The sequence below is a fragment of the Hemitrygon akajei genome, chromosome 11 (assembly GCF_048418815.1).
Source record: "Hemitrygon akajei chromosome 11, sHemAka1.3, whole genome shotgun sequence".
Classification (NCBI taxonomy): domain Eukaryota; kingdom Metazoa; phylum Chordata; class Chondrichthyes; order Myliobatiformes; family Dasyatidae; genus Hemitrygon; species Hemitrygon akajei.
The window spans coordinates 19,453,941-19,466,842 of NC_133134.1; the positions used below are offsets into that span (position 1 = coordinate 19,453,941).

Below are 12,902 nucleotides of genomic sequence, written 5' to 3' on the forward strand. Positions count from 1 at the left end.
TTCCTCCGGCATTTTGGGTCTGAAGGACAGTAGTCTGGTTTGGGGTCTTTTGGTGGTACCTGCCAAGCAGGGCACAAGGGAAGGTGCTGCAGAATGCCGTTGGAAGGAGAGTCTCTACTGTAAGAAGTACATCATACAAGTGAATGTCTCCGAGGAGGAAGGGCAAAAGCTCCTGAGAGAGCTAGTTCATTTAAGATGGTCTTTGAAGAACGTTCAGAATGTGGCAGGTGCTTTTGATGCAGACCATGGACCCAGTGCATTTGTAAAATGATACAACTCCGACTACTCCAGAAATGAGATCCAACGCTTAAGTGCATATTGGACTGGTTTAATTGTCATGGACCCTTTTATTTTTATTTTACTTTTTTCAGTAACTATTTGTTAATGTTGACAATGTGCTAAATATACTTACTTTCTAATTTTATGCGGTGCATGATCTGTCATTTCTTGGCTACGAAAAATTGTGCCTAGGTAGTATTTTACACAGCATTCACGACAACCCATGTCCCTTAATTATGAATATCCATACAAAAGGGGGTATTCCCTTCTGCCGCTGGTGTGGGATGGTGAGTCTGTTGGGACCCTGGGGACTTGTGGAAACTGTGTGGTGATTTCTTTTGAACTTATAGTCCTTTAACATCTTTGGACTATTTTTACTGTGCCCATGGTCTTTTTTTTTAATCAATTATGCTATTGTTTGCACTGTTGTAACTAAGTGGTTTTGTGCAGGTCTTGTAGCTTTAGTTTTTGGTCTTGTTTTGTCTGGTGTATTTGGAGCTCCTTTCCGGGGAACGCGCTAAGATGGTAGCGTGATATTAATACGCAGTAGCCTCTCCGGACTCTGGATTGGGGATTGCCAAATGTTATGTGGATTTTCTGGTGTAGTCTGTTTTGTCATATGCTTTTGTGATATCATTCTGGAGGAACGTTGTCTCATTTTTTAACTGCATTGCATTTGTGGTTTCTAAATGATAACAAACTGAATCTGAATCTGAATCCTGTTTGGTTGAACCTGAAATCATACCAACCCTCAAACGTGTGTTGCTTATGAAAGGTGGCCTTCTCATTACTGAGTCACGTGGCTATTAGCAGAGTTTGCTAATGAGCTAAGTTTGTATATGAGCTCTGATAAGAGGGTTACAAAAATAATGAAAAGGAGATAAAACAAGACAAGTCGTGAAATGATGTGTTTGCATCAGCGATGGACTGCACACACGTTTTGGTATTTTGGGCATGAGATGAAGCCCACACCAGATGTAAGCTCCAGATTAGTAACGTTCGGTGGGACTTGAAACCTGAACCTTTGTATCAGGATGGTAAAGAACAGGAAAAGCTCCATTTTGGCCAGGGTCTCCCCCGCACAGGCCCTGCGTCCTGCAAAACAGAGTGGCAGAACAATGTCAATTTTCAAAAACCAGAGTAATTCACCCTCACCCCAAGACACTGAACAGTAGCATTTTATAATGGGAATGCAAGTTAACAGTATTCCTCTCTCTACAGATCTGCCTGGCTTGCTGTATGGTCTCTGCTTTCTCTTTTGTTTAGATTTCCAACCATCCTGTGTTTCCCTTCGTTCTGGCCATATTGTGCTATCCTTATTCACCTCCTCTCGTCAGATTATCTGCCTCCCTTCCTGTGTGTCTTTGTCACTCACTCAGCCAGCACCACCCTCATCTTTGTCTTTAGTTTCTCTTGACCTTCACACTGTCATGGACATTCCCTTCATCGTCTGGAGGCATCCCCACTTCTCTGCAACTTCAACCATTGCTTCTCAAGTATTCCTAGTTCCACCAAAAGACATTAGCTGAAAGGTTAACTTTCATACACCCATCATTGATGCTGATTGACCTACTGAGTATTTCCACAATAACCTGATTTTCTTTCACAATGTGAGTACTGAGGACATCTCTGGGATGTCCCCTGGAAGAAGCACTTCGGTCATGAGGAAAGGTTTGATAGTTTTCCCTTGAGTGAGGCAGTATAAGAGGAGATGTGTTTCTGTGCTGTGTAACACCATGAATCTACACTCAGTGGCCACTTTATTAAGTAGCTCCTGGGTGTATGTTCATTGTCTTCTGCTGTTGTAGTCCATCCACTTCCCAGTTCAACATGTACGTTCAGAGGTGTTCTTCTGCACACCAGTGGTGAAACACATGGTTATTTGAGTTCTTGTTGCCTTTCTGATAGCTTAAACCAGTCTGGCCTTTCTCCTCTGAGAACTACAAGTCATTTCTTCCCACTGAACTGTCAGTCACCGATGCTTTTCGTTTCTCACACCATTCTCTGCAAACTCTGGAGATTGTTGAGCATGAAATCGCAGGAGGTCAGTAGTTTGAGATATTCAAACCACCCTGTCTGGTGCCAACAATCATTCCTCTGACAAAGTCATTTAGGTCACATTTCTTCTCCATTCTGATATTTGTTCTGAACAACAACTGAACCTCTTGACCATGTCTGTTTGCTTCTACACATTGAGTTGCTGCCATATGACTGGCTAATTAGAATTTTGAATTAACGAGCTGGTGTATTTAATAAAGCGGCCACAGAGTGTATGATTGCAGTTTATAAAACTGAGGGGTATAGACAGGATCACTGCCTGAGACAGTAGCAGAAGCAGAGCTGTTGACAGCATTTAAGAAGCATCTGGATGATCACTGATATTGAATAGAAGATAGAAGTTCCAAGTTCTGGAAGATGTGATTGATACTGATTGGAGCACAGTGGTTGGCATAGAATAGTGGACAGAATGGCCTGCTTCCATGCTCAATGACTATGACTTACTTCCTACCATCCACTTATGTTTGCTTTACCATCTGATATAAACATTCCTTCCTACAAATGGGTCAAGGTCAGAGGAGAAATCCCAATAACCTACAATCCAGTAATTTAAACTTCTTACCCATAGAAAAAGGAGTAAAGGCATCTCTCTTTACAAACTTCCCATCAGCATCCAGAAAGTTGGAAGGGTTGAAGTTATTTGGGTTTTCCCATTCAGTTTTGTCATACAGCACCGATGTTAGCAAAGGGATCACTGGTGTGCCCTAAGAAAGTAATTTATAAATTAGGTTGTTATTCCCTTTGAGAATTATCACTGAAAGTATTTCACTAGAACAGAATTAACAAACTTGGCAACTATTCCACACTTCAGGTACTGTACATTTGTACCTCTAACAGATCTCCAATGTCCTTCACTCAGCGAAGATCAACTGTGTCCCTATCTTCAGTGCATTCTGAGGCCCTCCATTGGTCAGGGTCAACCATGGATGTTGTATCCTAGCTGTCTGTGTGATACGCTGGTCAGGGCAGTATGATGTGGAGAGAAAGCTATTGCCCAAGTAGCAGGCTCTCCTGCCCCACACAGCTGATCAATCCAAAGACCATAAGATATAGGAGCAGAATTAGGCCATTTGGCCCATCGAGTCTGCTCCACCATTTTATCACGGCTGATCCGATTTTCCTCTCAGTCCCAATCTCCAGCCTTCTCCTCATATTCCTTCATGTCCTGGACAATCAAGAATCTATCAACCTGCCTTAAATATACATGAAGACTTGGCCTCCACAGCTGCCTGTGGCAAAGAATTCCAAAGATTCACCACTCTCTGGAGAAAAAAATTCCTCCTTATCTCTGTTCTAAAAGGACAACCCTCTATTCTGAGGCCGTGTCCTCTGGTCTTAGCCTTTCCTACTGTAAGGAAACATCTTCTCCACATCCACCCTATCCAGGCCTTTCACCATCTCATAGGTTTCAATTAGGTCACCCTTTATTCTTCTGAATTCCAGTGAATACAGGTCCAGAGTCATCAAACATTCTTCATATGACAACCCATTCAATCCTGGAATCATTTCCGTGAACTTCCTTTGAACTCTTTCCAGTTTCAGCACATCCTTTCTAAGATAAGGGGCCCAAAAGTGCACACAATCCTCCAAGTGAGGCCTCACCATGCTTTATAAAATCTTAACACTACATACTTGCTTTTGTACTTAGTCCTCTTGAAATGAATGCTGACATTGCATTTGCCTTCCTCACCACAGACACAACCTGCAAATTAACATTTAGGGAATCCTGCACAAGGACTCCCAAATCCATTTACCTGTCAGTTTTTTTTTGTATTTTCTCTTCATTTAGAAAAGAGTCAACCCTTTCGTTTCTTTTAGCAAAGTGCATAACCATACACTTCCCGACATTGTATTCCATCTCGCACTTTTTTGCCAATTCTCCTAATCTAAGTCCTTCTGTAACCTTTCTACTTCCTCAAACTGCCCCTCCAACTACCTTTTTCTTGTCTGCAAACTTTGCAGCAAAACCATCAGTTCCATCATCCAGATCATTGACATACAGTCCTAAATAAAGCAGCTTCTTAAAGTATCGGTCCCAACACAGACCCTGTGGAACGCTACTAGTCACTGGCTGCAACCAGGAAAGACTCCTTTTATTCCCACTCTTTGCCAACTGCCAATCAGCCACTGCTTTATCCATGCTACAATTTTTTCTGTGATACCATGGGCTCTTAACTTGTACACAACATCAACCGATTCTCCTTTCTATATCGTGCTTGTTATTTCTTCAAAGAATTCCAACAGATTTGTCAGGCAAGACTTTCCCTTGAGGAACTATGCTCTCTAAGGCCTATCTTATCATGTGCTTCCAAGTACCCTGAGACCTCATCCTTAATAATCCACTCCAACATCTTTGCTGCCACCAAGATCAGACAAACTGGTTTATGGTTTTCTTTCTTCTGCCTCTCTCCCTTCTTGAAGAGTGGAGTGACATTTGCAGTTTTCCAGTCATTCAGAACCATTTCAGAATCTAATGATTCTTGAAAGATCATTACTAATGCCTGCGTGATCTCTTCAGCCAGCTTTTCTGAACTCTGGGATGTTCACCATCAGGTGACTTAGCTACCTTCAGACATTTCAGTTTCCTAAGAACTTTCTGTCTCATAATAGCAACCACACACTTCATGACCCCTGACACCTGGAACTTCCAACATACTGACAGTGGCTTCCATAGTGAAGACTAATGCAAAATATTCATTTAGTTTGTCTGCCATTTCCTTGTGCACTGTTACTACCTCTCCAGCATCACTTTCCAGGGACCCATATCCAATCTCAGCTCTCTTTTACACTTTATGTATCTGAAGAAACTTTTGGTATCCTCTTTAATATTACTGGCTAGCTCACTTTTGTATTCCATCTCTACCTTCCTAATGACTTATCTTTCTTGCCTTCTGTTGGTTTTTAAAAGCTTCCCAAATCCTCTAACCACTAATTTTTGCTCCATTATATACCCTTTCTTTGGCTTTTCTGTTGGTTTTGATTCTCTTGTTAGCTACGATGGTGTAATTTTGGCCCGAGAATGCTTTTTCGTCTTTGGGATGTATATATCCTGTGCCTGCCATATTGCTTCCGTAAATTTCAGCCATTGCTGCTCTGCTGTCCACCTTTTGATTTTGTCCACCTTTTACATTGCAACTCATCCTGTTGACTGCAATTTTGCGCTATCAGCGGCCTCTCCTCACAACACAATACACTACAAAATCCAAAGGAATGGCAGACACCAATCCAGTCTGGCACTAGTGGCATCGCAGGGGTTGCCAGGCAGTGCTGAACTCAATGCACAACTGTCTTATGGATTCCATCTCTTCCCCCTGAGTGGGCATAGCTCCAAGGCAGTGAAGGTTTGAAATCAGATGTTTTCTTCTCCTAGATGAGCTGCCAAGCACGGCCGATAAGCCCCATCTGCCCGAAGCGGCTGGTTTTAAGGTGCCAGAAACCCACCTTTTCCCTTTCTGCTGCCAGTAGAAACATTTTCACCAGGACGGTAGCTAAGCCACACTTGAAGGCCAGGAGCTGGACTTGATTGTTAGAGCCTATTTGAGATGCATGCCATGGGGAGCATTTATAAGGTAGTGGTAGTGGGAGTTTATCCCTAACACCTTCCCTGGCAAAGCACTGACCTCTGAAATTTCCTCTCTGTCACTCACTTATCTTAAACTTCAAGTTCAAGTTCAGTTTATTGTCATTTAACCAAATGAAATTATGTTCTTCTGGACCAAGCTGCACAACTCAGTACAGAAAATTCGCACACATAACACAAATTATATTTCCACAATTAAATTAAGAAATAATAAGGTACAGTTATGACACAAGCTAAAAAGTATAACCCTGCTGGCACTTCATGTGTGATGAGACCTGGGTTGTGACGGGGAGTTCAGTAGTTTCAGATCCATGTCGATCTTTATAGGCCCCTGCATATGATAAATATCTCTGATGAGTGCAAGAGAGACCACAACGATCTTCTCAGCAGTTCTCGCAACCCTCTGTAGGGAGTTGCAGTCAGACGCCTTGCAATTCCTGTAGCAGACAGTGATGGAGTTGGTCAGGGCACCCTCGAATGGTGCTTCTGTAAACATTCATTAGAATGGAGGAGGAGCCTCACTGGCCTCAATCTCTTCAGGAAGTGGAGACGCGGAGGTGGTGTTGAGGGACCAGGTAGGATTGTCCATTATGTGCACTCCCAGAAACTTGGTGCTCCTAACACTTTACAGAGGAGATGTTTATGTGCAGTGAGAAGTGGTCAGATTCCACCTTACTAAAGTCCACATCATCACTTTGGTCTTGTCCATGTTGAGAATCAAGTTGTTGTGTCTGAAGGCAGCATACCAGACTCTTAGAGGTGCTCGGACCTCTGCTGTCAGTTCTGAGTAAAGCAGCTTCTTAAAGTATCACTGCTTAATCAAGCTTACTCCAATAGCTCAGTAAGTTCAACATACACTTATTCCAGCTGCTCACCATCTCTGGGTGAGAGAGGTTCCCCTCAGATACCATTTATATCTCTCAGCCTTACTGCAAAAGTTCAAAGTTCGAAGTCAAGTTGGTATCAAAGTATAAACCCCCTTTCTTCCTGGGTATCTCAGGAAACAGCTCCTTATCCCTTGCTGGCAGTTTCCCAACTCAGCACCAAGAAATCCACCATTCTTTGGTTGTGCAAGTCTAGGGTGTACACCCTGCAAAATCTGTGAGATTGGGATATCTCTCCCACCCAAGGCCCAGTTTGTGTGAACGCTGTGTGATTTCCTGCCCTGTTACAGCTCGTTGCCAGCAAATAACAGATTGCACACCCCATATAATTAAAGTATATTTATGAATATTAACTTAAGAGTTAGTAAAGAAAAAGAAAACAAAAAAGGGCCCATTATAATTTAACAGTCAAATATGGATAGGTGGGAGCTCAACTCTTCCAAAATTCATATTCACCGATCCTTAGCAGAGTCCTGCACCTTGCTCCATCAAAAAGTGATCCCCACCGGATTGAATCCTATGATCGGTTCTCTCCAGCGTCTTCTGTCTTCACCTCCCGCTGAACGAAAAGCAAGGCTCACACTGGTGTCAGGCACAAAAAAATCTGCTCCCACAGCCTTCTCTGCTGATTGCATGGCTAACATTTCTAAGCACCAGTTATCTCTAACAATAACACAAACTCTGCCTCTACAGGAAGACCATCAGATGAAATACCCTACAACGTTAGCAGTGAAACCTTTACCAGGGCGTTACACATTTGCTGGCCGGCTGGTGGCATCAGTGCTGGACTCCGGAGCGAATGTTCCTGAGTTCGAATCCAGCCGGCTCCCTTGCACACTTTCCGTCTGTGCTGGGTTGAGCGTCGAGCTAGCAACTCAACGTAAAAAAAACCAATTGGAGAATGCTACAGAAACACCACATGATGAGCAATCACCAAAAAAGATTGGTGCATAAAGCTTGCCATGATGGCGCCCCGATGACTCCACCAGGAGTTAAGGGCATTCTTCATCTTCTACACAATTAACTACCTTGAGATTCATTTTCTTGCACGCATTTACAAGAACAAAGAAATATAACAGAAATTTATTTAAAAAACTATACATAGTCAAAATCCGACAAAGAAGAAGAAAAACACTGCAAATGAAGATAATACAGAAAGCATTAGTTGTAAAGAATCCTTGAAAGTGAGCCTGTAGGTCATAGAATCAGTTCTGAGCAGTGGTGACTGAAGTTATTCATGCCAGTTCAGGAGCTTGATGGCTGAAGTGTAATAACTGCTCCTGCACTGTGCAGTGTGGGACCTATGGCTTCTGAACATCCCGCCTGATGGTAGTAGAGAGATGAGAGCATGGCCTGGATGATGGGGGCCTTTGATGATGGATGCTACTTGCTTGTGTTAGCATTCCATGTAGATCTGTTCAACAGTGAGGAGGGCCTTGCCAGTCATGGACAGGGTGTGGGCTTCGACTTGGGTCGAGATTATCATCAGATGTTCAAGTACGTGTATGCCCAGGTGCAATAAGTCACCTGCTTGCAGCACATAGCATCATAAGATTTTCACCATGATCATATCTTGTTTAGAAGCCACATGTGCAGTACCTTGTGAAAGGCCTTCTGAAAATCCAAGTAAACATCATCCACTGTCTCTTCTTTGTCCATCCTGCTTGTTAGTTCCTCTATAAATTCCAACAGATTTCTCAGGCAAGATTTCCTCTGAAGGAAACCATGTTGATTTCGGCCTTTTTTTGTATCATGGGCCTCCATGTACACCAAAACATCATCCTTCATAATGGACTCAAGCACTTTCCCAACCAATGAAGCAGGCTAACTGGTCTATAATTTCCTGTCTTTACCTCCTTCCCTTCTGAAAGAGTGGAGTGACATTTCCAAAGATAGAACGTTCACAACAAAAATGTTAATGATACAAGAGAGACACAATTAGAACAAAAAATAAAGTCCATTTTCTTGCAAGTTGCCCTCTGTATCTCATCCCATGACCCACGCTTGATGCTTCCAAAAAATGTCAGTTTTATATGTTATATAAAATTACACACAGAAATTTTAAGAATTTAGTTGCAAATAATCCATTTGCACTTTCATGGAACAATTGCCGGCATATGAGAAGCAATCAGCCACTCACTTCACCTCATGTACCTTTGGAAGGAAATATCCTTTGAAGTTCACATCCTCTGTTGTTGAGTGCATGACATTCAATGGCACAATGTTAGCAAACCTCTGGATTTCGTGGATCACTGCATCGGTGTACGGCAATTTTTTCCGATCTTCAGTTCTGGGGAACCGTTCAGAACCAATCATGGTGTTGATTTCATCGTGGACTTTTTCTGGAACACAAGGAAATGGTTAATGCACTCAGCAGCAGGATTAGAGCCCAGATTCTCACATGAGGACAAACAGTCATCAATCAGATGCTCCTCACCCTGAATCTGTGGATATTTCATCATCAATAGCATAGCCCAACGAAGGGTGGTTGAAGTTGTCTCTATTCCAGCACCAAACAGGTCGATTATTGTGAATACCAAGTTGGTTTCATGGAAATATGTATTTGGGTTACCTGATTCCTGTAAAAGATGATAAGAACATAACATACACATGCAGAATTAGGCCATTTGGCCCATCAAGACTTCTCCACTATTCCATCATGATGAATTTATTAACCCTCTCAACCCCATTCTGCTACTTTCCCTCTATAACCTTTGACACTCTACTTAATCAAGAAGCTATTAACCTATGCTTCAAATATACTAAATGATGTGGCAACCACAACCAACTATGGTAAAGAATTTCACAAATTTACCACCCTCTGGTTGAATAAGTTACTTTTCATCACTGTTATTTGTGTTCTGAAGCTGGACCTTCTGGTCCTAGAACCCCGCACCCCCGCCACCAATATAGGAACTATAGGAATCATCCTCTTTACAACCACACTGTCAATATATTTTCATTTCCAAATATTCAACAGATTTCAATGAGATCCCCTCATTCTTCCAAAAAATACAGGCCTGGAGCCATCAAACGCTCCTCATGTGTGAACCCTTTCATTCCCAGAATAATTCTTGTGAACTTCTTCTGGAGCCCTCTTCAGTTCCTGAACATCCTTTCTTAGATAAGGGAGTAAAACTGCTCACAATGCTCCAAGTGCGGTCTGAGCAATGCCTTATAAAGCCTCAGCATTATATTCTTGCACTTCCACTCTAGCCCCCAAGAAGTGAATGCCACCATTGCATTTGCCTTCCTTACTACCAACTCAACCTGCAAGTTGACATTTGAGGACTCCTGTATAAGGACTCCCAAGTCACTTTGCACCTCTGATTTCTGAATTTTCTCCCCATTTAGAAAAGAGTTTAAGCTTTTATTTCTTCTAAAAAAAAGTACATTTTCCTACACTGTATTCCTTCTGCCACTTCTTTGCCCATTCTCCTAATATGCCCAAGTCCTTCTGAAGGCTTCCTGCTTCATCTCACTACATGTCCCTCCACATATCTTCATAAAGCCATCAATTCTGTCATGCAGATCATTGATGTATAATGTGAAATAAGTGGTCCCAACACCATCCCCCACAGAGCTCCACTACTCACCAGCAGCCAAACACAAAACACCCTTTTTATTCGCACTCTTTGCCTCCTATTATCAGCCAATCATTTATCCATGCTAGTATCAATCATGTAATACCATGGGATTTTATCTTTTTAAGCAACCTTACCTTTAATAATGGACTCTGGCATCTTACCAACCTCTGTAGTCAGGTTAACTGAACTATAATTTCTTGACTTTTGCCTCTTACCCTTCTTAAATATTGGAGTGAGTTTTGCAATTTTTCAGTCCGCCAGAACCATTTCAGAATGCAGTGACTTTTGAAATATCACTAGTAATGCCTCCATAAGCTCCTCAGCTAGCTCTTCCCGAGCCCTGGGGTGTCATCCATCAGATCCAGATGTCTTATCTACCTTCAAGCCTCTCAGCTTCCCAAGCGTCTTCTCTTTATTAATCCTCACTTCTACCCCCTGACACTTTCCATGCTGCTGGTGGCTTTGACTTCTCTGTCAGCCATGGTTACCTCATCCTCCCTTTAGAATACAGGTGCTTAGAGAAAGGAGTTTGCATCCCACTATAGTCCTGAGGGATTAAATTCAAAGTACTTCAATAACTCTGGAATTCTATAAAAAAGGTAACATGCAAACTATGAGCTGGTGTGGAGCATACTTGCTGCTGCTTTAACATGAACACATCAAGCAAGCTCCTTGGATCATTTGCATCCAGTGTCTGGTAGTTCTTGGTTATGAATTCTTTGATAAACCGCAAAATCAATGTTTGATTTTTCCACATTTTCTTGTGTGAACCGGGTAGAAATCCCAGAATGGGAAGAGCATTGTAAAGCTGTAATGTAAAAACATTGCTATCAGTATTATTGTTCTGAAATAGAAGGAAGTTCTGATGGATATTTACAACTTCTCGCTGTCCCTGGCTATGTTTGCAGCATGCTTCAAAGCAGCCACTGTCATACTAATCCCTGGGACGTCAGTGGCACCATGTTCTTATGACCACAGACCAGTGGCACTCACTCCCATAGTTGCCAAGTGCTTGGGAAGATTGGTCATGTCCCACATCAAGGATGTCATGCCGGTTATCCTGAACCAGAATCAGTTTGTCTACAAGGTCAATAATTCAACTAAAGATGCCAATTCGGTCACCCTTCATACTGTGTTGGAACACTAAGGTCACAAAGGCACCTACATCAGGATAGTTTTGGTTAATTACAACTCTGCCTTTAACAAAACACTATCAAACAAGCGCTGTCAAGCTCCACAATGTAGGTCTTCGCATGTAGGTCTAACTAGATTTTGAACTTCTTCACTAATCTTTCCCAGATGGTGAAACTAGGCAAGTAAACATCAACACCCCACCCCCAACCCTGAATACAAGTGCCCCACAGAGGTATGCACTGAACTCCCTTCTCCACTCTCTCTTCACCTATCCCTGCACTCCTGCTCATGCTGCAAACTCAGTCATCAAATTTCTAGATGACATGACTGTGATTGGCCTAATCACAAGCAATGCCAGACAGGAGGTGCTGAAACTCTGTCTGATTGGTGCAGGAACTACAACTGATCACTCGACACCAAGGAAACAAAATATGATAATTGACTTCAGGAGGGCAAGAGGTACTGGCCAAACAAGCCCTGTTATTCATAAATGGTGAGCTAGTGGAAAGGGATTCCAGCTTCAGGTGTTTTTGGATAAACATCACTGAGAAGCTGTCTTGGTCCGTCAACACAACTATGATAGTAGGGAAGGCACAGTGGATAGTGAGGAAGACCACCACGGCTTGCAGGGGGATCTGGACCAAATGGAAAAAAATCCGCTGAAAAATGACAGATGGAATTTAATGCAGACAAGTGCGAGGTGTTGCACTTTGGTAGGACCAACCAGGGTAGGTATTGCATGGTGAATGGGAGGGCACTGAGGAACATGGTAGGCCGTTTCAATGGCTCAGCATGGACTAGATGGGCCAAAGGGCCTGTTGCTGATCCTGTTCTTTTCTATGACTCTATAATAGTGACTATATTACCTGAGGTGCTTCTGGAGAGCTAATCTGCTCCAAACATTGCTGGGCAACTTTTATCAAAGTGTGATAGAGAGCATACTGACATACAGAATCGCAGTGTCGTACTCTAGCTGCAGCAAAACTGATCACACACCATTCCAACGAGTGATTAGTGTGGCTCAGCACATCACTCAGCTACTGGACTTGGAGACAATCTACAACTCCAAATGCCAACGGCATGCTCATAACCTCACTAAAGACCCAACCCATCCTGAACACTGTCGGTTCAATTTCCTGCCATCTGGTAGGAGACATGAAAACTCTCAGGTAAGACAGTAAGACTGAAAAACAGCTTCTTCCCGAGGGTTTTCTGCAGCTGAATAATGCTGCACCCCAGCTTAACAATGGTATTGGAGTGTTATGGACTATCAAAATCACTTGTTGCATGTAAATATGGGATTGTTTTTAACAAATTAAGCCATATCACATTCATTGTAAATATCTGTTTTGCATGGGCTGGAGTAGCACTGTAATCTCA

General features: G+C 42.6%; 1 protein-coding gene across 2 annotated transcripts in view; it reads right to left on the reverse strand.

Annotated features, from left to right (window-relative positions):
- Positions 1-312: 312 nt before the first annotated feature.
- Positions 313-12,902, reverse strand: part of LOC140735365 (cytochrome P450 2K1-like) — a 34,173-nt gene continuing 21,583 nt past the window's right edge. Inside the window, exons 5-9 of one of the 2 annotated variants that reach the window (XM_073060329.1) lie at positions 11,023-11,196; positions 9,239-9,380; positions 8,956-9,143; positions 2,900-3,041; positions 313-1,374 (exon numbers count right to left, since the gene is read on the reverse strand). In XM_073060329.1, the coding sequence (XP_072916430.1) occupies positions 1,196-1,374; positions 2,900-3,041; positions 8,956-9,143; positions 9,239-9,380; positions 11,023-11,196 (825 nt within the window). In that variant the 3' untranslated portion in view covers positions 313-1,195. The remainder of the gene's footprint in view (positions 1,375-2,899; positions 3,042-8,955; positions 9,144-9,238; positions 9,381-11,022; positions 11,197-12,902) is intronic. The other variant, XM_073060330.1, reaches the window with a different exon arrangement.